We start from the raw sequence: 22919 nt of genomic DNA on the forward strand, positions 1-22919 counted from the left end.
TTTCAGCTTCGTGAAAACGGTTGGTTTGCCTTGCAGTTTTATAAAAGACTTTTTTACCAAACCAAAACAGGTGATGAAAAACTCTGGTCTGGTTTACAGCACGATTCTGCTACTGACTGGAAACGAGCAAACAAGCCGCTACAACACAGCCAATCCCTGGAATTGTACGCGATAAAGCACAAATAAAGCATACACCCGCTATGTACTTAGTATGTACTGTACTGTATATACATTTTACAAAAGCATCGTACAGCTTTTCCAAGCAGCAGTCCAGCTTCTCCTACCGCCTCACAACCGACAAAAGCAGTGCCAGTTGCACTACTAGTTTGAATTTTAACTTGTTTTATTCATTCTTACATTTGTTAGGTTCCACACATTTGTCATTAAGTTTGGAAAAAACAAAACTAATTAAAAAAAACCCAAAATGATATAAGCATTACTCAACATTTTCTATTACCTGGCCTAAACGAAGGCAGGTTTTCTAAAACTCTGAGCAAGCTTAAAGCGCTCCTTGTACAGGACAATGAATGGACTGCATACGACAGTGTGGGATAAAAGCCCAGTCTGCATGCAAGGATATTTTGCTCCATGTAGGGGTGCTGTAGGATAATGAAAGCACAAGCCAGCACTCCGACTGGTGTCTTCTTACCTGTTTCAGAGCCTTTTTGGTGTGTTGCTGAGTGGAAGACACGGACTTGTTTTGCACCGCAGTAGTCGTGGTGTTTGAATCATGTTCGGAAGACACTTCATCGGGTAGCTTCATCGCACAGACTGGAATGAAACAAAAAGCTCAACGCAGGCACAAAAGGGTTTGGATTTAGCCGGCAGCCTAACAAACTCCTTACAAGAGTAAAAAAAAAAGAAAGACTTTGACTTAACACCACGTATTCTTTCAAGGTATTGCAGTTCTGTTGCACGATGACAAGTATTAAAGCAGTTTCCTAGCTCATATTGTACATTGGGCTGTCACATGGTTATTGCTACCCCTTTTCAGATAAAGGCAGTCGTATACATGCACACATACTGTATATATAAAAACATATACACCATATTCAGAACTGGGATATAATAAATTATATTTCATGTTTCCCAACTATTTTCTGCCATCTGCTGAAAACACACAAGCTGTGACTAGTCCGTCAACTTCGGCCTATCGTCAATCAGGAGAATATTTTAGGAGTTGCAAACTACGGTTGGCATTTGAGTCTGAAAGCAGATTCGTTTGTTTGTTTGTTTGTTTGTTTGTTTGTTTGTTTGTTTGTTTGTTTTTTGTACCTGCTGTGTTTTTTGCTAAGTATCCGGTAAGAGAGGCCATAATTTATACTTTGAGAAGAACCTTGTTTCGTGGCCAAAAGGGCCAGGATAACTGCTTTCCAATCAGACTCCCATCCCTCTCGGTTATGCCCCTTCTCCTGCGCTTCTCCCGTAAGGAATAAGGAGGCCCACTTTTCCACCCTGCTGCTGTGGATTTAATTTTTCACCCAGCTACAGCTGGAGCGGGTCCTCATCCGACTGTGCTGTTAGCTGAAGTCTGCGAGTGCAAACTCATTTGGCTTGGCAACAGAAACGTCGTTAGTGACCCTGAAAATAAAGAACACCTGTCCATATTCATTCTGTTGTGAACAGACCCTCGGAGAGCACTCTGAAGTCAGACCTTTCGATAAATGAAATAAAACCGCCACACCAAAAGAGCAAGGCTGAATACCAACACAGTACGTCTTTCAGAAATCAAATGCCGTGCCACAATAAGCACACAGCATAAAAATGCATATCTAAATCTCAACAAGGCCACAATATTTCCTACAAAAGGGATGCGTTATTTAAAAACGCTTCCTCTTTTACTTATATGCATAATGCATAAAATATTAAGGCACAGCTGGTCAGCTTTGCATTTCTCGAAAAACCACAGGAAGAGAACCCAGAATATAACAGTCTTCTATGGGATAAAATAAGATTTAATAAGAAGTAAGAAAAAACGTAAATATATCCATATGAAAAAAACACATATGCTTAACTTCTACACTTTAAAGGTCACTGATGTGAAATGTTCTTCTTAGTCATATTCTATTCAGTCAAGAGCTGACCCATATTTATTTTAAATTAACATAAGAACATATGGGAGGTTACAAATGAGAGGAGGCGATTCAACACATCTAGCCAGTCTGGTAGAAGCTAATTAATCCAGGATCTCATCCAGCTGACTAAAAGACTAAAACGGCAGAGTTTCTTCTGCCTGGCAGGATAAAACATTCTCGTAAGGCCCAGAAATCACATTATTGCTCTTCTCTGGACTAAATCCAGGGCAGCAATAGCGTTTTTAAAAACTTTTTTTGACATCGCAGTGACCAGAACCACGCACAATATTCAACATAAAAGCTTAAAAAAATCATACAATCTGAAATAACATTCCTTGATTTAAATTACACCCTGTTCCCGGGTTACGTGAGACTTGACTTCCGCAAATTCGACTTTACATTAAAAAACGTACGTCCTTTAACCCTATGGTCCCGTTAAGGAGGTTATTTCGCCTGTGTGACGAGCCAGCAGGGCAGCAGGCTCTTCCTGTGGAGTGAGAGCAAGGGGACTCCACCTGGGCTGGTTTACACTCAGTCTCGCCCTGTTTGCGCACCCCTGGGGTGACCTCTGTGGACCACCTCACGCCTCCTTACTGCAGCCCCTACAGCAATCACGTCAGCCATGCACCTAAGCGATTTTATTATTTACTGTATTTAATTTCTAAACAACATAGGGGAGGAGTGTAATAGTAAATGAGTGTATTCAAGGGCCTGGGAATGGCAGTATTTAGAATTTTGTTAAGAGGAAATTCTTTCTCTTTTACTGTACTCCTTATTTTTCCGTGTATTTGGTATTCAATTATTCTAATGACAAAGTTTTAAAAGGTTTGTTGGCTTCATCGTTATTTAATTTTTCTCCCCCTGTGTAAATGCTGCGGCTACATTCTCTCTCTTGATCTCTACTCCCCTCTGTGCTCAGCACACACACCTGTTAACCTTTGAAGGACAAAAAAAACCTGGTGAACCTGCTGCATCGCTGCAATTTCATGAGTGGTAATTCACTTTATGGGGTTCAATATCATGAGATGTAATTCACTATGTGTGTTTAATAGCATGATTGGTACATATTTTTAAAAAGTGGCCTCTTCAAGCTCAATGACACCCATTTGAATTTGAATTTTATGTTTTTACTACCTGTATGTAATATTCTGTGCTACATGTCTTCATTTAATGTAGTAAATGTCTTTGAAAGTCATTTGTTGCTTCTAGTCGTCCGATTTTGGTATTGTCTGCAGACATGACTAGTTTATTAACTGTACCAGAATTTAGATCTATATCATGATATAAATTAGGAAGAGCAGTGGTCCTAGTACAGATACCTGTGGTACTCCATTAATTACAGTAGAGTCCCGATTATCCGACCTTAACAGGACCGATAGTATGTCGGATAATTGAAAATGTCGGATAATGCAGAAACTGAGTAGACAAATCAAAGATTAATGGAAGTGCAGTATAAGCATGAAATCTGGTTTATTAATCTACTATAAAACAGAGCTCACTTCTTTTCCTCTTCCAGTCACCAACTGTAACTTGGCCCAGACCGAATTCAGATGCAATTTTTTTGCGTGGACTCGCCTTTGTCTAGTCTTTTTAACGCTTCAAGCTTTTGTTCCATTGAAAAAACTACTTTCTTTCTCTTCGCACTTGTCATGTTTCTCAAATAATAAAATTATATATACGAGCGCAAACGAACAAGCGGTGCTACGTCAATGGCAGTATTTGACGCATTGAGAGACAAAGCAGCATGGGATTGGGCAAAATATTATGTGTGCACACGCATACAGTACATAGCACATACTGTATGTATACAGCATGTTGATTGTCAGATACTCAAGACTGTACTGTACATCACCCCAATCAGAACATTCACCCTTCTATATGTGAACATTCACATCATCTGTATTCTGTTTTCCTGTACACATTTTGCTGAACATCAACCATCTGAAATTTGAAAATTAATATTTTGAGGTGAACGTTTTCCAAAAATATAACTACACCGGATCATATGCGCCATGTGTATGATTACCGCTGTTACTTGTTGAAAGAACTGTAATTAGATAGTTAAGCAAGACTTAAATCCATGTTGACTACCTCCTATGATGCTATTTCCATTTAATTTAGCTGTAATAATCGTTTCCATAACCTAGCGTGTAATAAAAGCCAGACTTATTGGTGTATAATTACTTGGTTCAGTTTTGTCCTCCACTTTATGGATGGACAGTACTGTAAATGCACACTGAATTGTCATGCACGGTGAATTTACATCTCTATGAATATTTTTTATTTTGTTGACATCTTTGTCCAAGGAGATTTGTAGTTAATAATTCCATCACACTGTAAACACACACATATACAATACATAATCACAGGCAATTTACATAGTGCTAACAGACTGCAGGATTCGGCATAAAACTAACTTCATTATGCTACACAGTGAAGCAAAAATAAAGTGACAGATACAGTATGGGCAACCAAAACAACACTCACCCAACCCCTCCTCCTCAATTACTGTGAAATCCCGATAGCACGCTTCAGGCTTGTAGAATGTACACATTTTAAGAACAATATTTGGGAGGTGCATTTACTGTACTGTACAGACATCATATACTGTACTTGTCCAACATTTATAGTATTTAAAAATAAAAAGGCTTTTTTAGTATATAGTCCAATTCAGCACATTGACAGCATCCTAAATTTCAATTTGATAAAAAAACAGAGACCCCACTTTAGATTGGTAACACTCAAAGGCCTATGTGACTTCAGATTTCATCACAGCTGAACAATGAGCCAGACAAGCCACCTTTGTTTGGCTAGTTTTAATTAGAATGGCAACCTAGAGTCATTCTCCTGCTGTTAAAAATGAAATGAATCTTTATTCACAGATTACTACCATGGATGTGTGGATTAAGTACTGGACATTTCTTCCCTCTAGATATTTCATTAGACTCTAATTACTAAACAAACATTTCGTAGCTGTCATGTTTCTGTGAATGAAGAAAAGATGGATCTTTGCCAAAACTAAATTAATAAATCCAAATGGGGAAAAAAAAACAGTAAATGGATTTTAGAAATTATAAATGATCAAGATTATTAATGAAGCATACTGACAACATGATACTAATTGTACAGTGACAGTAGTGACAGAGAAGTTGCAGCCAGTATCTATACATAAAGAAATCACTTTCATTAAATAATATATTCATCAAATGAATGGATGTCTATAAACTCTAATACTACCATTATGAAAATTGTTAAAAAGCCATCTATTTTAATTTAATTTGTATTTTTAGTGCATACGTTTTCCAAATTCTGAGTTCTGCAGGTGAGACTCTCAATTAAACTTGGTAACATTGTGGCTCTCTTTCCTTGCAGTGCTTAAGGATTTCCATCCATCCACTTTCTGACTGCTTTATTCAGTTCAGGGTCACAGTGGGGCAGTGGGGTTACTATCCCAGTAACCAATGGGGGCAAGGCAGGATACACCCCGGATGGGATACCAGTCCATCGCAGGGCCGACAAAATACAAACACAGACGCACACTCATGCCAGGGCCAGTTTTCCTAACAACCAGTTAATCTAGCAGAATGTCTTTGGACTGTGGGAGGAAACCTGAACACCCAGAGGAAACTCAAGTGAACACAAGGAGATCAAAAACACTTAACGGACACAGCCCTCATTCCGATTTCTTTTCTGAATTTTATGTATTTGTTTGAGGAATGTAGGTATGATGACATTATAAGTACCCACATACGGTACCACTGGGTGTAATGATCCAGCCTGCATACCACAGACTGGACAGAACAGGTCATTTTACACATGCATTTCAACATGCTGTAGTTATACGTTTAATTTTATATTCCTAATTTAGTTGGCTGATGCTTTTTCCCCAAAGCAACTAACATTTACACCCATGAATACAGCTGGGTATCTTACTGGAGCAGTGTGGATGAAGTACCTTGCTCAAGAGTCTCACGTGGGATTTGAACCCCAAACCTTTCAGTTATGAACCCAGAGCCTTCACCACTCCTCCACACTGATACGCTGAGCTTCAAACTGTGGATATCCAAATCAGTAACCACACAAAATGGACTTTGCACCTTAACCTCAGTGTCTGGGGATCTGGGGGTGGCATATTAGCAACAAATTTCAATCTAATTATACAATTCCCCAGTTCTCTTTTAAATATCAAGTAGCAATGGGAAAGGCTAGTGAGCCTGCGACTGGTTAGATATTTCTGATCTAATCTGCTGCTTTTTCCTACAAATAAACAACGCTACTAGAGAACTAGGCACTGTTTAAAACAATGCTTAAAACGTTAAACACTGCACACAGAAAATCAACCACATTTTTGGTGGAACAAAACCTCACTAGGATCATTTTATTGGTCATATCTTACTATGTAAGTTACGCGTCGTTAGTTTTGTTTTCAGTGGCTGCTTGACGTACAAGATTGAATTTTGGGGTTTCTAATTGCTTAATTAAGGTGCCTCTCATTATGACTATACAATTATTGATCCCCTGTATATTTCTGCTTCAGTCATTATTCATCTGTTTGTCATGCTGAGAAGAAAAGGCTGACTTCAATCCATCACCCCCACATTTAACATGGGGGAAGGGGAAGAGTCTCACAACATGTAAAAAAAAAAAGACAATGCAACAAAATACATGATGGCTTAGTCAGGTGTTTCAACAACAGAGTCAGAAAGCATACTGTAGTTATTCCAGTTTGCCACTATAACACCGTGCATTTTCCCTAAACCAATACATGCGATTGTCCTCAATATTCACTCTTCACTCAGAGGAGTGAAACGTGGTGATTTATACCCCTTAAAAATAAAAATGTGAAACTAATACTATATTACGGGTACTATATAAACACATTTAATAAATACACCAATCTATGTAAAAGACAAAACGAAAAAGCTCAGAAATCACACCTGTCAGTGTCACTGAGCAGAAACGCATTTGGATGAACAAGAATCTGTTCAGGCTTCTTTGAAACAGATGGGATAATTTGTAAAGGTGATGTCGTGGGAGAAATATGATTGAATCTTTCTGTTGTTGAAGAATTTTTTTTTCTCCATTTGTTAATAGAGAGCCAAAAAAATCTCCATAAAGTCCCTGAAGGGAAGCACTTTAGTACTGGTTTAAAGTCAAGATACAAAACTATGCTGTTCTGGAACCAATTAGAAGAACAAAAAAAAAAGCATTTCTCATTTTATAGCACAGCTTTTATTATTTCTTTCTGTTGCATAGCAAGAGTTAGGAAAGAGACAAATCCCTAATGTATACAGAACTGTTCAAAGGGTTGAAAGTATTTTTACTGGGATAATCCATTTAGTTTAAAAATACAGAATTTGACTGGGTTAAGTTATGATTAATTAACAGTAAAATAACAAAATTCAGGACCATATAATATTTTTTTCTTCATGTGAAGTCAAGTCACTACCGTGACACCACTAGGTCTGTGTATGTTGTACCACCCACACTTGTTAAATAGGATGAAAAAGTCATTCGACTACAGGATGCTATGACTTTCGGAACAGTTACAGAACTGTTCTTTCTCACACCAGCCTTATGCGTGTAGATCATAAGCACTTAAAATAAAGACATATCTTGATAATGTACATGTAATAGGTCATTTATGACTGCAAAGATTCCTACCTGAATCAATTCCATGTTTCTTACAAACATTTGAAAGTCCATACACAAATAAACCCGGACTCCAGAAGTGATTTTATACAACTGCTGCCCCCCCCCCACACACTTTTAAGGTCACTTGTTTATTTTTAATTTCACCTTTAAGGTTGCTAAAATATACCTTTCACAAGGTATATCAAAATATGATGTGAGCTATAATCACTGGGTGATCTCAAGCACATTACTGCAGCTGTACCCTGCGTAGTTGTGTCCCACCACAGCTGTCAAATGTTTCCTGAATACAGTAATAGCAGAAATTGGACGGCTGTGTTTAAATCCCGAGTAAAACCTTCAACGTCGCAATCAGCTACCGGAGTAATGATATTGTTCTGTATAATTTAAGTACTGATTTTTAATCTAACGTATAAAATCCAAAATCAATAAAGTGACCTTACAAAGCATAATGTACAGTAACTAATGTCTCTGAGCATCCTAGAACAGGGTTTCACACTGTCATGGTTTAATTCAGTATCAGCATGTAAATGTGGTTAGAGATCCCATGGGGATTCCGTCCGCACCAAAGCATGCTTTATATAAAAAATAGATTAAATGAACACATACAAGGACACACATGTTTTTCCAGCCCCCTCAGTGATATAAATATAGAGATAAGCAAACACAATGCATATAATTTGAGAAACCACCTACACATGGCTGTCAAAAAGTCATTTAGTTATTTTTCTTTTAAAATGTCTCCTCACTCTAAAGTGTGATTAACATAAGTACACTTCGTTTTTCACGTCTCCGATGCTCAATATTTTAAGGCATAATGTTATTTCAAACATCTTGCGAATTATTTCAATATCAATTTAATACTCTACTGTATGATTATAGTCTAAATATTCTGGTTTTCCATCCTTATTTGTTGAGAAGGGAGTCTTAACAGCCAATTAGTGGCAATGTTCTAACATCTCAAGGAAGAAAAAAACAGCCGTGCTGTAGCTGTCTGACTTTGTTATGTGCTTACCTGTTTGCAGATTGATAGCAGATATTGCTCTACACTGGGTAATGAAGCTGATTCTACCAGTGCCTTTGTGACCTTTTAAAACCCTCAGACCAGAATCATTTTAAATTACTTTGCGATAAGAGTTCAGGTCTCAAAAATGTAATTCCAGCCGCATTTCAGGCAAGGCAACAATCAATAACTCCAGGGAGTCCTTTAAAGGCCTTTAAATATAACAATAGAGTTGGATTTTGGTCCAGGTAATGTGATAGAAACAGCAATCCGTCTTAACCACAGAAACTGACAAGAGCAGACTTCCTTTCCTTCTGAATGTTCAGAACAGAAATTAGACAATGTCTGCAAGAGGCCACATGACAAATTAATATTGTTTCCATATGCTCATATTTAAGAACAACTGCCACTACAGAGAGATCACAGACAGAGAAGGATCTGTGCAAAAGCACGCTGTATGCAGTTAAAGCACTTTCTTCAAGACCACAATATTCCTGGATCAGTGTGTTTATCTTTCTTTATTACTGTCACCTTAAGGAATCTGAGAAACAGCAAACTGAATCATTTGTAACAGCAGCGAGTTAAGGCAATTGCATTAGTGAAAAGCATTCCCTCTTCAAATGCTTCAACATCAAATCCCCGACCAATTAAAAAAAAATAAATAAACATGGCAATAAAAAAAAAATCAAGTTAGCTTACCTCCATTTTCTTCACCGGTGCTGTTATTTGTCTCGGTCATTTCAATACCTTCTATATCAGATTCACACACAGACTCAGTTGCCCCATCGGCAAGGCTTGGTGATTCTTCTTTCTACAAAGAACACAATAATAAAAAAAAAAGCCTAACAGAATCCCACAGCATGCACGCTTCTTTCAAAGACTCTAGTACAAGTGCACTTCACATATTGATTTACTGTTAAATAATCCTATCACATTTGCCTGGCTTTTTAATGCCTGATAACATAAGGTTCAAATGCTGCTTTTTTTCTTCCTGGAAACATACTTCCTTTCACTCTCAATTCCATCCAGCCAGTTCAGTGTTCAGACTACTGCTACAGAAACCTAAATCCTTTAATATTGCCTGTGTCTGCTTCCTGAATCTTGACCGTTACAACAACTGAGAGCACACCAACCATGGGAATGATTGGAGCAGTCTGGAGTCTGGCCAAGCCTGCTTTTAAAGCACCCAACATTATATTAGAAATAAAATGAACAAAACACGGCTGAAACCTGTTTTTAATCCCTGTTTGCAGATCTCAGGAAATTCTATACAATGTTAATTAAACAGACAAACAGCAAACAAGAGATGCACAGTAATCTTACTACCTTGTGGTGTGAGAAACAGAAAATTCCACTGCAGCCCTTTAAAAATATATATTCAATTCAAGTACCATGAGATCTACTGCAGCAATTTCTGCAGCTTTTTTAAAGGGAATTAGGCTTCAGTTTATTAAAATGTATTTATCTTTCTGTGCATGAAGTTTTACATAGTGAATATCTGTTTACAATGATAAATTAATAGTGCCAGCAAGGAGGACATCAAACCCTTACAATATTATTAGGTGACTAGATAAATAAAGCATGATTCTTTGAGTAAAATGCTGCATTTTTAAGGTTACAAATGTAACCTGTTTTAAAAAGTCTCTACTGACGTATGGCTTTTCCTGAAGTCAAATTATAAATAGCTATTTACACAATTAACTACACATTAAAAACACAAATCTTTACTTATCTGATTACAATATTGAAACTAAGCAATACATATTACCTTTATTAATACAATACAGTAAGTAAGGTAAAAAACAGGTAAATTTATATTCATAATGATACTTGTTGAAATAAACGACTGGGTTTCCTTACGGTACAAAACAGTGCAAGTCAAGATTTTACAGACAGGTGAAGCGAGAGATCGTGTCCCATCATACTTACTTTTAGGGCATAAAGTCCAGATTTTCCAGGGATTTTAAAGAAAGTTCCATCACCAACACGAGTGTTAGTATGAAGCATGGCATTCAGGCAAGCCAACGGTGAAGTTCCACTAGCATGGAAGAAATGAAATAGATTGAGAGCTCTGAGCAGTAACAGCATGCACTTTCTACTGGGGCTTTATAAAAATTCCCCCAACCCTGAAACATCTACATTACAATAACAGACTGGTAACACCAAGTTTAATCATATGCATCTGTTACATTGGCTTCAGGCAAAAAGAAGCAAAAAAAAAAAAGATTCATCGCAGATCAAAGACATAATTGCACATTTCTGTATATCAAACAAAGTATTTTATTGTTTAAAGGTTTGTGTCAAAAATCATTTTCCCAAAGCAGCATTTCTAGAAGCAAAGAAATGCTGTGATTTTTGTTTAATTTCTGTCTTGGACTAAGTCGGTTGCACTTGAATGATCAAAAAGCCCTTACGTTCAGGAGCATCTGTATCCCATAGGATGAAAGGCGACAAAAGGAAAAAAATCCTCTATGAAAAGGTCTGCTAGTTGACTGAACAAAGTGTACCAAATGCTCAGAAGTAACTTACCTACTGCAGGGAGTGGGTTCATTTTTTAATTGCATAAAATGCATTCACTGCAATTATTCAAATGGAATATTTAGGTCAACATGAAGAAAGGTAATGTTCTATTTTCTCTCAATCCTCTAATCACCCATTCCAAGCCAATGTGGGGCTTGACATGCTTTATGTCTAAACAAGAGAAGTGAGTCTGCTCTTCAGAAAAGGGGGCATACGTGTCTAAAATGGCATATTCTTGGCACCTGCTTTTAAGTATGGTTGATCAGGGCAACTTTGGGAGAGCCCAAAGTTGAGACCTTTTCCAAGGGAAAATCAAAATAAAAACTAAACACCCAGATAAGCAACGTAGGAAACCTGTAGGAGTGACATCACACGGTCAGGAGGTACCAATGCTCACATGTCACATGTTCACATTTTATTTTTACTTCACAATTTTCTGGCCATGTTAAAGACAAAACATGAGAAAACCCACAAATAAGTCTCCCAAAGCCTTGACTGAGTTGTGTCTTTTTTTTTAAAGGAAGGAACACTGTAATGAAACACAGCAAATAAAGTGAGAGGAAATTAAATACCACTTAATACATGTTCCACGCTGCTTTTTTTAACCAAAATTCGATCAAGTAAAAACAAATATAATTACAAAAAGGCACAGGAACAAAAGTGTAAGATTCAGCACAAGCACAACATGATCTGACAGAAATATTAACACTGGAAATGAGACAAGATAAGGAGAGTCAAGGGCCAATTATACTAGAAGTGTTAAGGTCTAAATGTTCACAATTAAGTGAAAGCATTAGAAAAAAAGTCTAAACTGAAACTGCCTTCAGAAAAATAAAAATGAAATGGATTTGTTGTTTGGATAATAATACCAAGATTATCACCCTTTCTTTGTGGATAACACTTTGCTAGAGCAATACTGTACACAGTAGGAGATGCTCTATAAAAGATCCACTCCTTTGAAGAAGAAGGAAGAATCAAAGAAGAAAATGCTGAAGATTTTCTGAAAACCTAATGATTTACAGGTTAAAATGACTGTAAAAGAGATATTTGGGCAAATCCTAATTATTTGCTTATGCAGGTGTTGAAGATTGACCTAAAAATGAGCATTTTACTGGAGCAATCTAAATTAAGCACCTTGTTCAAGGGCAAAACAGCAGTGTATCAGCTGGGATTTGAACCCACAGCCTTACAGCTGTGAGTCCATAACCCTAACCACTTCTCCACAATGATGCCCTGAACAGACAGCCTTTTTTAGGATTAACCATTGATTAGTCCTGGAAAGTGAAATGTGAAACGTGTGGAAAAAAGAAACCCTCACACTGTCAAAGAAACCTCAGCAATTTAACTGAGAATAATTTGACGTTACAGTCTAATTACGATCTTTTTTCTTTCACTATTACGTCACATATTTATTGTTCTCTACAAAGTATTTATTGTTCTGGCTCAATTTATTGTGTACCATTTTGTAACGTACCATCTACATTGTGTGGTGCTGTCTGTCGTACTGTGCATGTCCTGAGAGATCGGCATGAATACGAATTTCAATGTACATGTACATATGGCAATATACTACTCTACTGCAATCTCTACTGTGAAACGTGGACGGAAAGCCACAGTGAAATACTGTAGTATGAATGCTAAACTGTAAAAATTGAAAAAGATGTTAAAGATTTTAAAACGGTGTAAACTGCACCTCTTTAATGACTGACCTTTTTAATTTACAGTTAGTTAAATATAGATTTAAAACTCTTCTATTTCTCTCCAGAACGTGGTGTTTGTTTAACAAGGGCTCTTTTTGACATCTACGAAATTACCCAGGAAAGTGCTTCTCCTTTTCCAACCGCCTCCTACATACTGATCGGCTAGTGCAGCCATTAATTTCGTTAAGAACATGCATCTCCACCCCTTCTCCTGGAGAGTATCAAGATGTTCTACAGAAGGTAACCATTAAATCATTGTTTTCTAAAGGCGTGGAAACATTTACCTGAAATCAGCTGTGTACCGTTTGTCAAAAAGTATTCTTTAGAAACATAAATCTAATCCTAATGTAATTTGGGAAGATTGGGATTAGATTTAGATTTGGGCGATGTAGGGTAACATATAACATTTAACATCCTGGACTGGGGCTCTTCAGAAAGGCGAGGCTGCTGCTGTAGACCATTAATTCCCTGAGGAACGCCACGGCAAAATTGCCCATTACTTAAAACCGAACCCTGACATAAAATGTTCTTTCACAACTTTCAATGATAGCTTTTGAACTTGTGCACATCTCTCCCCCACTAGAATATAAAATCACTAATTCCTCTTCTTTTCCCAACTCCCCGGTTTGGAAAAACTCCAACAGCTGGACTCAAGACAGCTGTGCTATGAGTGCCCCATATTGTTGCATCACCAGGATGATGAGGATCGGGCATGATTTCTCTAAATACACTGTGAGCCCTAAAAGGAGGGGCAGCACCACTGGGAGGAGGGGGTGTAGCTCTGATCACACTGCACCACTAAGAGGAGGGGTTGTGGCTCTGACCACACTGCACCAATAAAAGGAGGGGGTGTGTCTCTGATCACACTGCACCAATAAGAGGAGGGGGTGTGGCTCTGATCACACTGGGGTGTGTGGCTCTGATCACACTGCACCAATAAGAGGAGGGGGTGTGGCTCTGATCACACTGGGGGTGTGGCTCTGATCACAACCTCAAAACCTTAAAAATCTTGTTTTTCTGCATTGTTTATGTGAACTACAGTAAAAGGTGGTAACAAGGGAATATCTCTGAGAAGAGTAACAGAAAGCTAAAGCTTCATGTAACAAATAAATAGACACCTGGTAATAATTATTACTACAGAAAATAAAAATATGAAAAATATGATAAATATTGATAAGAAATAATTTACTTCTTATCAATAACACATTAAAAGAGTATCTGTTTTTAACTAACATTTTACAACATAACCATATACATAACTGTTCAGTAAATTCTTGGACTAAATCTCTAGATTTGTCACTTCTTTCTTTACAAGAACATTGCATCCAATATTAACACATGCTTTCATGTTCATGTTAAACATCTGGGACTCCATATCCAAATAAAAATTTCTTTTTGGCCCACTGTCTATCACTACAGGCAAGCTGAAAGGCATTTCTTCAAAAGGGCTTGGCTTGGCTTAACTGTGTAATATCCAGCAATGATATGTAGTCTTTTCCTGTGTTTGACTTATCCGATGTGCAGTCTGGCTTTTAACTGTAGTGATTACACACAAATGTTAAATTGCATTAGCTCATAAATCTTGTTGACATTATTTAATCTGTGGTATTTATTATTGTTTACTTTGAAATTTTTTGAAAATCTACTACACACAAAAAACAAAAGTTCAAGGGCAGTATATTTCTGCAATCGCATGAATTCTAATTATTATTGCTAAATTTCACATGATATTGGCACATTTATCCTTTATTGTATGGTAGGTAAAAGACAAAATTTCTCTATACTTTTACCTCAGAGCTTACAATGTCTTATAATCAATTATTGCCTAAGGCAAAGATGTTCTAAGCAAATAGATTAAAATATTAAAGAGATACAAAATAGATTTTTAATCCACCATGTGACACAAGATGTTAATGACATAAAAGTGTTTGATTTTATTGTAAAAAAGGTCAGAAATGAAATTCAGGGTGAAACTAAATTGGTGTCAAGTATGGATTTGCAATTTAATTCATTGCCCCGCCAAGAGAGGCTGCAGTGCAAATGCACACAGACTTCGAGATGTGCAGTACCATCACGAGACAATGGAACTGGGACATGAAGGAGGACAAATTTGTGAAAGAGGTTTAGATCCCATCTCTTTAAAAGGTTTGCAAGTAGTTCTGAAATTCTTCGGTGAAACACGGAGAAGAAAAACCATGTTGGATGTGCCTTCAGATTGCATGAATTTTAAAACACAAGTCAGCATACATGCAGAAAAACACGCAGTATGAGGCTCATCACCTAGCCTGCACATGCATGAAGCGTTCTTTACAATGCAGCGCTGGCGATGGAAGGACCGGTAGGAAAAACATTGTGTAAGGCTTTCAAAACGTCTCCAGGCTGGAAACCTTCCCTTTAGCGCTCATTTTTTGGCAAGTGAAGGTGAAGTGGAAGAGAAATTGAAGAGTATTATGATCCGCGGTGAAAAGAAAATGTATTTTATTACCCTCCCATTAGTAATAGCTGGTTCCCACAGCGCTGCTTTGTGAAGGCGCTAGGAAGCATACATTTGGAATTCAGGTACTGTACATTCCTTGGTATAAGGTTTCATTTTGAGATAAACACCTAATCAAATGAACTCCTAATCAGGATGATATACAGCAGACACAGCTCTTTAATGAATATACACACTTTCAAGTGCACAAAGAGTATCTAATGGCCTCTAGTGGGATATAATATCAATACAACTCACGAAGAAGACCTTTCACAGCTCATTTGTGCCTGTGGCACTTATGAATTATTAGGTCGCCCTTGCCCTATGTGATACGATGGTATTCCTGAAAGGCAGGTTTATATTGCAGTGTACATTTTAAAAGAACATCATAAGTGATCTGAAGAATTGTAGATTGATTCTCTAATAATATCTTGGAACATGGCTATAATGCAGAGAACATTCTTGCAGGCTGCCAATTTATAATCATTCTTGACAGTTCAGAACTACACAGCTGAAAACGGAAAGGGCAGAATTACTACAAGCCTGAAATAAGAAACACACTGGTCTTGGCAATCAGGTTGACAGATGTTGCCATCTCCTACTACTTAATAAACCATGTTAACAAACATTTTACAGTTCAGGCTGATGTGCAGGTTCTTAAAATATGAGGTTTGCTACAGAAAAAATGTTAGGGTTTAATCCACGATTTTATACTTTTTTGGAACAGAAATGAGTAAATAACATTAACTCAGCTGATATTACAGTAAGGTTTAAAGGAACAAATAATAGGTTTATTCCATGCTGAAAAGAGAAGAAAGAAAACATATCATTTCGACTGTGGAGCCTTCTTCGGGTGTGAAACGTTGTGTTTTCTATCTTCTCTTTTCAGCATGGAATAAACCTATTACTCGTTCCTTTGTAGCCTACGCATGCTGACGCTATGTTTTTAATACCTTTATCTTATTTCGATTAACTTGCATTGAGCCTGGCCAAAATAAGAAATTTTAACTTCTTAAATAAAAAAAGAGAAATGTATATTTTGAAACCCGATCAACAGCTTTTCTGCCATGCCACGTGATTAAATTATCCTTCGGATCAACCATGCCTTCACTGTTCTCATAAAACCAAGTGGCAGGGAGAGCAAACAACCAACAGAATTAAGCAGTTAATATGTATGATTGCCTTGTAAACAAAACAAAAATGTGGGACACATTTACATTTACAGTTATTCTTAGTCTTGTCCCTCTTTTCTTCGCATTGTTCTTTAGAAAAAAAGACTGGCTTTCTGGAAATGAAAATATGCTTTGCCTACACTGACAGTGTCACTGTACACTTATCAGAAAACTGCTAACATGAACAGGGATTAAATGTGAAGAGCTTTAGGAGGCTTTCTTTTTTAATAGCTGCAGGAATATTTTACCATGACTGAGTTCTCCAATAAAAAGGACTCCTTGCCAACGACATTTATTGTAATTTCATTTTCTAATGCTTAACAAAGACGGAAGTGCACAGGAATCAATCTTTTGCTACATCAGCACAACATTGACAGTGGAATGTTTATCCATGTGCTGGGAGAGATAATGTCAACGAATTTAAATTCCACATAAAATAAGTTATTAAAATTCAGCTTTTGATCCCCAAGACTTTTCTGAATTTTGCAGAGTAAGCACTTATTTCATTCTACTGAAAGCAGCTGTGATCTCTTACTGTGCCACATATAGTCAAAGGGTTCACAATACGTGTGTACTGTATTTTACAGGAAGGGACTGGTACAATGGAGGAACAGCAGCAATACAGTGGTTCTAAAACACAGTGTTCACCATGTGCAAAGGCAAGATATAGTTTAAAGAGTTTGTTTAATGAAGCTATTGTTGTAAAAACGTATGTCGTGTCAAAAAGGAATGTGAACCGTGCAATACCCTTAAAAAAATACAAACCACAGCACTACAGAGAATGAACTCTGAAAGGAATTTAAGCATACCAGTCCTCTGCATTCAAAAACTGAGACCCACAATTAAGCCACTTGGGTTAAACCCTTCAAATATTCCATTTTTTTGTACGTTTGCCTGGTAAAATGCCTTTAGTTTCTTTGTTTCTACTAAAAAAAAACAACAAAACTCTATGGATAAGGATCTTTCATAGTTCTTATTATTTCCTGTGTTTTTCATAATATATTCACAGTACTCGTTATCCCAGTGGCCAAGGTCATTATCACACTTTTTCTAAAGATAACCAAGCTTTCAAAATCAAAACATCATTTTTAGCCACATAGTGTGATGGGGTCTCACTGCTAGTCTTTCACGTACCTGAATTCAAAATTCCAGAACAAGTAATCAAATGTTTATTTGGTTTACAGCTATCAATTAAAACCTAAAATGGTTCAGACACCACCCCCCATTTAAACATCTGGACATGCAAACATATTAATAAACAAGAATAATAATTAGAAACCTACCATCAGAAAAAGCATCACTGTACTATGTGAGCTGCAAACATTTCAATGCAGTCGGTGCTGTATTTTACCAGACAGCGGCAGTGTGGATTTTCAGGGAAAATGAGCAGTTTGGCAACTGTCCTGTTTTACAACGGAATCCCTACTCTGCAGTAGTTATAAAGCAGAATCACAAAATCTCCACCAGCTTCAGTTCTTCAGGATAGGAGTAGTTTGTGGTATGTTACAGAACATTCCAGAAATAAGGAGAAGGAGAAGGAGAAGAAGGAGAAGAAGGAGAAGAAGAAGGAGAAGAAGAAGGAGAAGAAGGAGAAGAAGAAGGAGAAGAAGAAGGAGAAGAAGAAGAAGAAGAAGAAGAAGAAGAAAATGTAACCTCTCAGCCTCAATTTCATCGACACAACTTCCCATAGAACATTTTATGACTTTTCATTTGAAAATATGAGCACAAAAATAACAACAATATATGTGTATATCTGCAAGCATCAATTATTGGTAGCCAAGCCAAAATATTCCTTGTCTGGGAAAACTGCAATTTTTGATAGAACATATGTGACTATATATACAGTATGTTCAAAAATAACCACAATTCAGTCAGGATGACTAAATGGGCTTGAAGTTTTTCTTAACAAAATTTCTAACCTATTTTCAGAAGAGGTTGAAGTAACCTCTTCTAAAACCACTTATTAAAAATCACCCCATCGTGGTTACCTTCATTTCCTCATTTAGTGATAACATACGGTATTGTACAGTATGTGTTTATTAACGCCTAATCACGCCTACTGTATGTTTTATTCAACAGAATCTCAGACACGGCAGCAATAAAAATGATCACTTGGAACATGATTAATGTGGCAACAGAACAGTTGTGCTGTGTTTGAAGACGTGAAAAGTACAGCGTACATAAAATAAATGCAATAACACAATTCAGCTCCTATATAAAGATATAAAAATCATAAAGTGATAAAAGAAGAAAGGAATACATAAAGATCACTTCAAACAACACTTACAGTTCAGTGAAAGAAAGCTTCCAGTGTGTTATATTTTGCGGTTAAATTTAATCATTGTCAGTTGGTCTACCCATTCTTCGCTCATGGACTGATGTTGCTGTGTGAAAACCTGCCCATACGAAGAAACACTTCATTCAGAATCCACAGAATCTGTAACAACTGACAAACACCAGCTTGTGAGGTGGCTGAATGAAATGTGTTTTCTTTTTTGAACTGGTCCAGGCTGTGTCATCCGGGCCGCTAATCTGCTCTGCCAATGCTTGGCATGCGTTTATTAATTCCTCAGCTATACCATGTGTTTTTTTTTACACTTTTACAACTCTCAGACCACTATATTAAATCAGTCATCTGCTGATGAGAACGAAAGTCAAAGGAAGCCGAGTTTCCCAACCTCATAAATCTTTCAAGCACTGTTTTCAGCTTTTGAACACTGTTGTGTTCGAGGAAGTGTCCATTTCCATGTCTGCAAAGCTTAGGTTAAAACTGATGTATTTGTAATTATGCAGTAGAACACTAAGTGCCTCAACAAGCTGTCTTCATGGCATGGAGGCAGTTTTACGAGTAGAGGACAGCAATTGCATCTCTCAGATGATCTTTAAAATATATTTTCCTGCTTGGATAACATTTAAAACCTATTTCCGTGGAAACTGTCTTCTGGGATATACTCACAAGGGTGATGTGTGATATGTATTTGCAATACATATCAAATGTAATGAATTTTGAAGCAGACCTAGAAGACTGTCATTGTGGGCCTTGATCATGTTACTCGCGTTGTCAGACACAAAGCCAGAATGCAGGCCTATCTGTCTAGCTGTCGGTTCACAGGTACCGGATGGCCCTTGTGAAACACAGAAAATGTCAATAATCAATCACAGATCCTATTCTTATCAGGCAATTAGAGTGATAAAAAGACACCTTGTTGCAACACACAGTATGCAAAAGTATAACCTGTAATGCTTTTGCTGTAGAAAGTAAAATAAAATCCATATTCCAGTGATGGTCCATGCCTTCCCACAATTCATCTCTCAAGGTGCATTCCAGGGTCTAGAATTGCAATGTCATCTGCCATTCAGATTGTCTGATCTGGGAGCACCTTGGGAACACGTGCCCCAGTGCCTAGAAAACACAACCGCCACTGCCAGAGAAAGAAGAACAGATCTGCATCTGTTCACGGCTGGAGAAATGCTCAGGTACCTGCCTCTGGTTCTAAGTAGTAGTGTTTAGCAACAGTGGTCAAACACTTACAGTAATTGCAGTTTTTTTTAATAGAATATGGGATGACCCTTACGATGTAAAATAAGGGCCACAAAGTAAGGCTCTGTATTTTAAATATTTTTCACCACACACATTGAACTGTCAGCGTAGGAAGTAGTTTGCAAACTACATTCAGAAACATTGCACCCTTCTGGTGTACTGGAAAAAACGGTGCATGTTTGTTTTTTAAATGGATACATTAAGTGTACTGTATGTTTATATGTGTACGCACAATTGTATTAACTCACAAAACAAACATTTATTTATACTTCAGGCCTGTGTTAAGTTACCTCCTTATTTTTTCAAGTTACAGCCACATGTTCAGTCATTGCTTCCTGCCCTGAACAGACTTTTTAAAGGAATGCCTCAGGGGAAATAAGTGCAGTTCTGTGCCCTTAATGATAATATCTGTCAAGCACATTCAAATGTCACATATACAGTATTTGGGTCCTACTTATTATTAAAACCTCCACATTTTCTGTGTTGAACATTGTTATTCCACAAGAACAGTGTTTATGCTGATGTTGCTGCTGTTATTTTCAGGCTGGACACTAGAGCTCTTACCGTGTGCACAATACTTTCTGTCCTTTCCCAGTGGATACTGGGAAATAGTCAACACTGAACATGTAAATTTCCACTAACACTGTGGATTTTACATATATGAATAAACAAGTGAGCAAACTTTGCAATAAAATATTTTCACCAGAAAATAGACACATCCAAGGAAGCCGACATTTACAAAATATGGGAACAAAAACATGTCACAACTTACCTGGTTTCCTTAAGCCCTTCTTTCTGAATGACTTCTAAGATTTGTTTCGCAGTCATCGGAGTATTAGGATGTTTTTCTAATGCCTAAAAGGAAACATGGGAGAATTATTGTGAGGCTTGTCCAAGATGCAGAAATCTACCATTGTTTTTGTAGCAGCGTGAGGCAGTAAAGAAATGTGCTTGGCCACTGTGGCTAATTCTTCTGCTACCAGAAGCCAAAAGACTGTAAAATCAAGATCTGGCTTAGGGCCAAATTATGCAAAGAAGGGACATGACGAGGCTTCGTGCTGACATTTTTGGGGCGGCTCGGCTTTGACGAATTCCTCAAGTACAGCAACATTAGACTCCGAGGCAAACACAGCTTGGAGGTGAAATTGAAGTTGATATCACTGTCCCTGCATTAAAAGTCGAGAGCTTACATTTCCTGCTGTAAATAAACCTTTAAAATCAGGATTGTTGATCATAAACAATGTATTGTTATTATTATTACTATAGCACGCCTCTTTGAAGGGCTTTTCAGCCTAAAGAATCCCTCAGCTCCTCACATATTTACTACTCAAGCACAGCCCCAACATGGGTGATGCGTGGTGGGTATTAAGCGCCTGTAGCCCAATATGCACAGGAGAAGAGGTGGAATTAAGGGGTATATTTTGGGAGCTCAAGGTGGAATTCAGCCAGAACATCATAGGATCTGTAATGGGTGTGAAGTCAGGACCTCGGTTTCACGACCTCCTACAGCGCATCATCTCCGGTCACAAGACTGTGGTGCAAGTTTGGTAATGCGACTCTACCAACATGCTTCACAGCAGCAATCAGCTCTCCCATCCCAGTACTGACCAGGCCCAACTTGGCTTAGCTTCCACCATTTCACAAGACCAGGTTACATGGTACTGCAGCAACACTGCGGTCTTACAAAATCAGAACAATTAGGAAATGATTACCCTGTCACAGGGATTATTCATGAAACAACTGCTTATCGCGGCAGTAAAGGTTGTTAGCATCTCATTATATCCTTTTACGATTCATAAATAGTGTTTATTGGTGTGGTATTTGCATTATTGAGACAAAAGGCAATAACACTGAAACAACCCTTTATCTTGAACTGCATAGAGTGAAAGCAATTAATAAAAGAATCATAAAATCCAATGGCTTTTGCCAGCAAGGAAAATAAAATGTGCTAAACTGCTAGACAGTAAGAAATTAGACTTGTCAATGGGAAATGCAATGTTACTTGTGTAATGTGATGTTATTTCTTTATCACATGATTGATGTACAGGTGTCTGACACAATATTTTTTTAACAATGTTAATACAGTACAATGTACATGACTGCTCTTGTGCCAGGGGGGTATTGTAGTGAACTCCTGCAGCCATGTTCATTTCTGAAATGTACGTACTGATCAACTTGACTGAGGTTAGTTAACGCTGTGGTCTGGAGAAATAGGATTGACCAAATCTTTCAAAAGCCAATCCCTTAATACCACAGTATGGTAATTTCTCTGTTTCTGAACACGACACCAGTTCAGTACAAGGCTTCAGCTCAACAGACAAACCAACCCTGAATTGTTGTCAGAGCCCAGACAGAGAAATAAAGAGCAAGGCCTTGTCTAACTGTGCAGTTTCCATGTTTGCCAAATTGCCCTCTATCAATACCTGATCATTACAGAAACCACTGGGAATCCAGTCTTGAATCAACCTGCTGCCAATGTTTATACAGGAGTTCACGTTTCCACTGCTTTTAGTGACAGCCTTGGCCACAGCAGTCTATCCATCTGTTATTGATTTGGACATCGCATTTGCCCCCTTTAAAAAATACATTTCTAGTCTTTTGGAACCCATTACCCATTGCGATGCTTAGTGTGTACCGTTGTTTCCATTCCAGTTGCCGAGGTGATCCCAGAGGTGTGGACAGATTTCCTGATACTGAGTAGCCACAAGTCTCTGTAACTCTTACCCATTCATCTTTTCTCGTTTTCCTTAAATTGAAACACTTTGCGGTATTTTTCTAATCCT

At 37.6% G+C, this 22919-nt stretch overlaps 1 protein-coding gene across 2 annotated transcripts in view; it reads right to left on the reverse strand.

Annotated features, from left to right (window-relative positions):
* LOC148655703 (putative Polycomb group protein ASXL3) overlaps positions 1–22919 on the reverse strand; it is a 72496-nt gene that overhangs the window by 23102 nt on the left and 26475 nt on the right. For both annotated transcript variants that reach the window (XM_088642511.1, XM_088642510.1), the window contains exons 2-5: positions 20909–20991; positions 10660–10768; positions 9430–9541; positions 650–771 (exon numbers count right to left, since the gene is read on the reverse strand). In XM_088642511.1, the coding sequence (XP_088498637.1) occupies positions 650–771; positions 9430–9541; positions 10660–10768; positions 20909–20991 (426 nt within the window). The remainder of the gene's footprint in view (positions 1–649; positions 772–9429; positions 9542–10659; positions 10769–20908; positions 20992–22919) is intronic.

Source organism: Lepisosteus platostomus, chromosome 8, assembly GCF_059453375.1.
Source record: "Lepisosteus platostomus isolate fLepPlt1 chromosome 8, fLepPlt1.hap1, whole genome shotgun sequence".
NCBI lineage: Eukaryota > Metazoa > Chordata > Actinopteri > Semionotiformes > Lepisosteidae > Lepisosteus > Lepisosteus platostomus.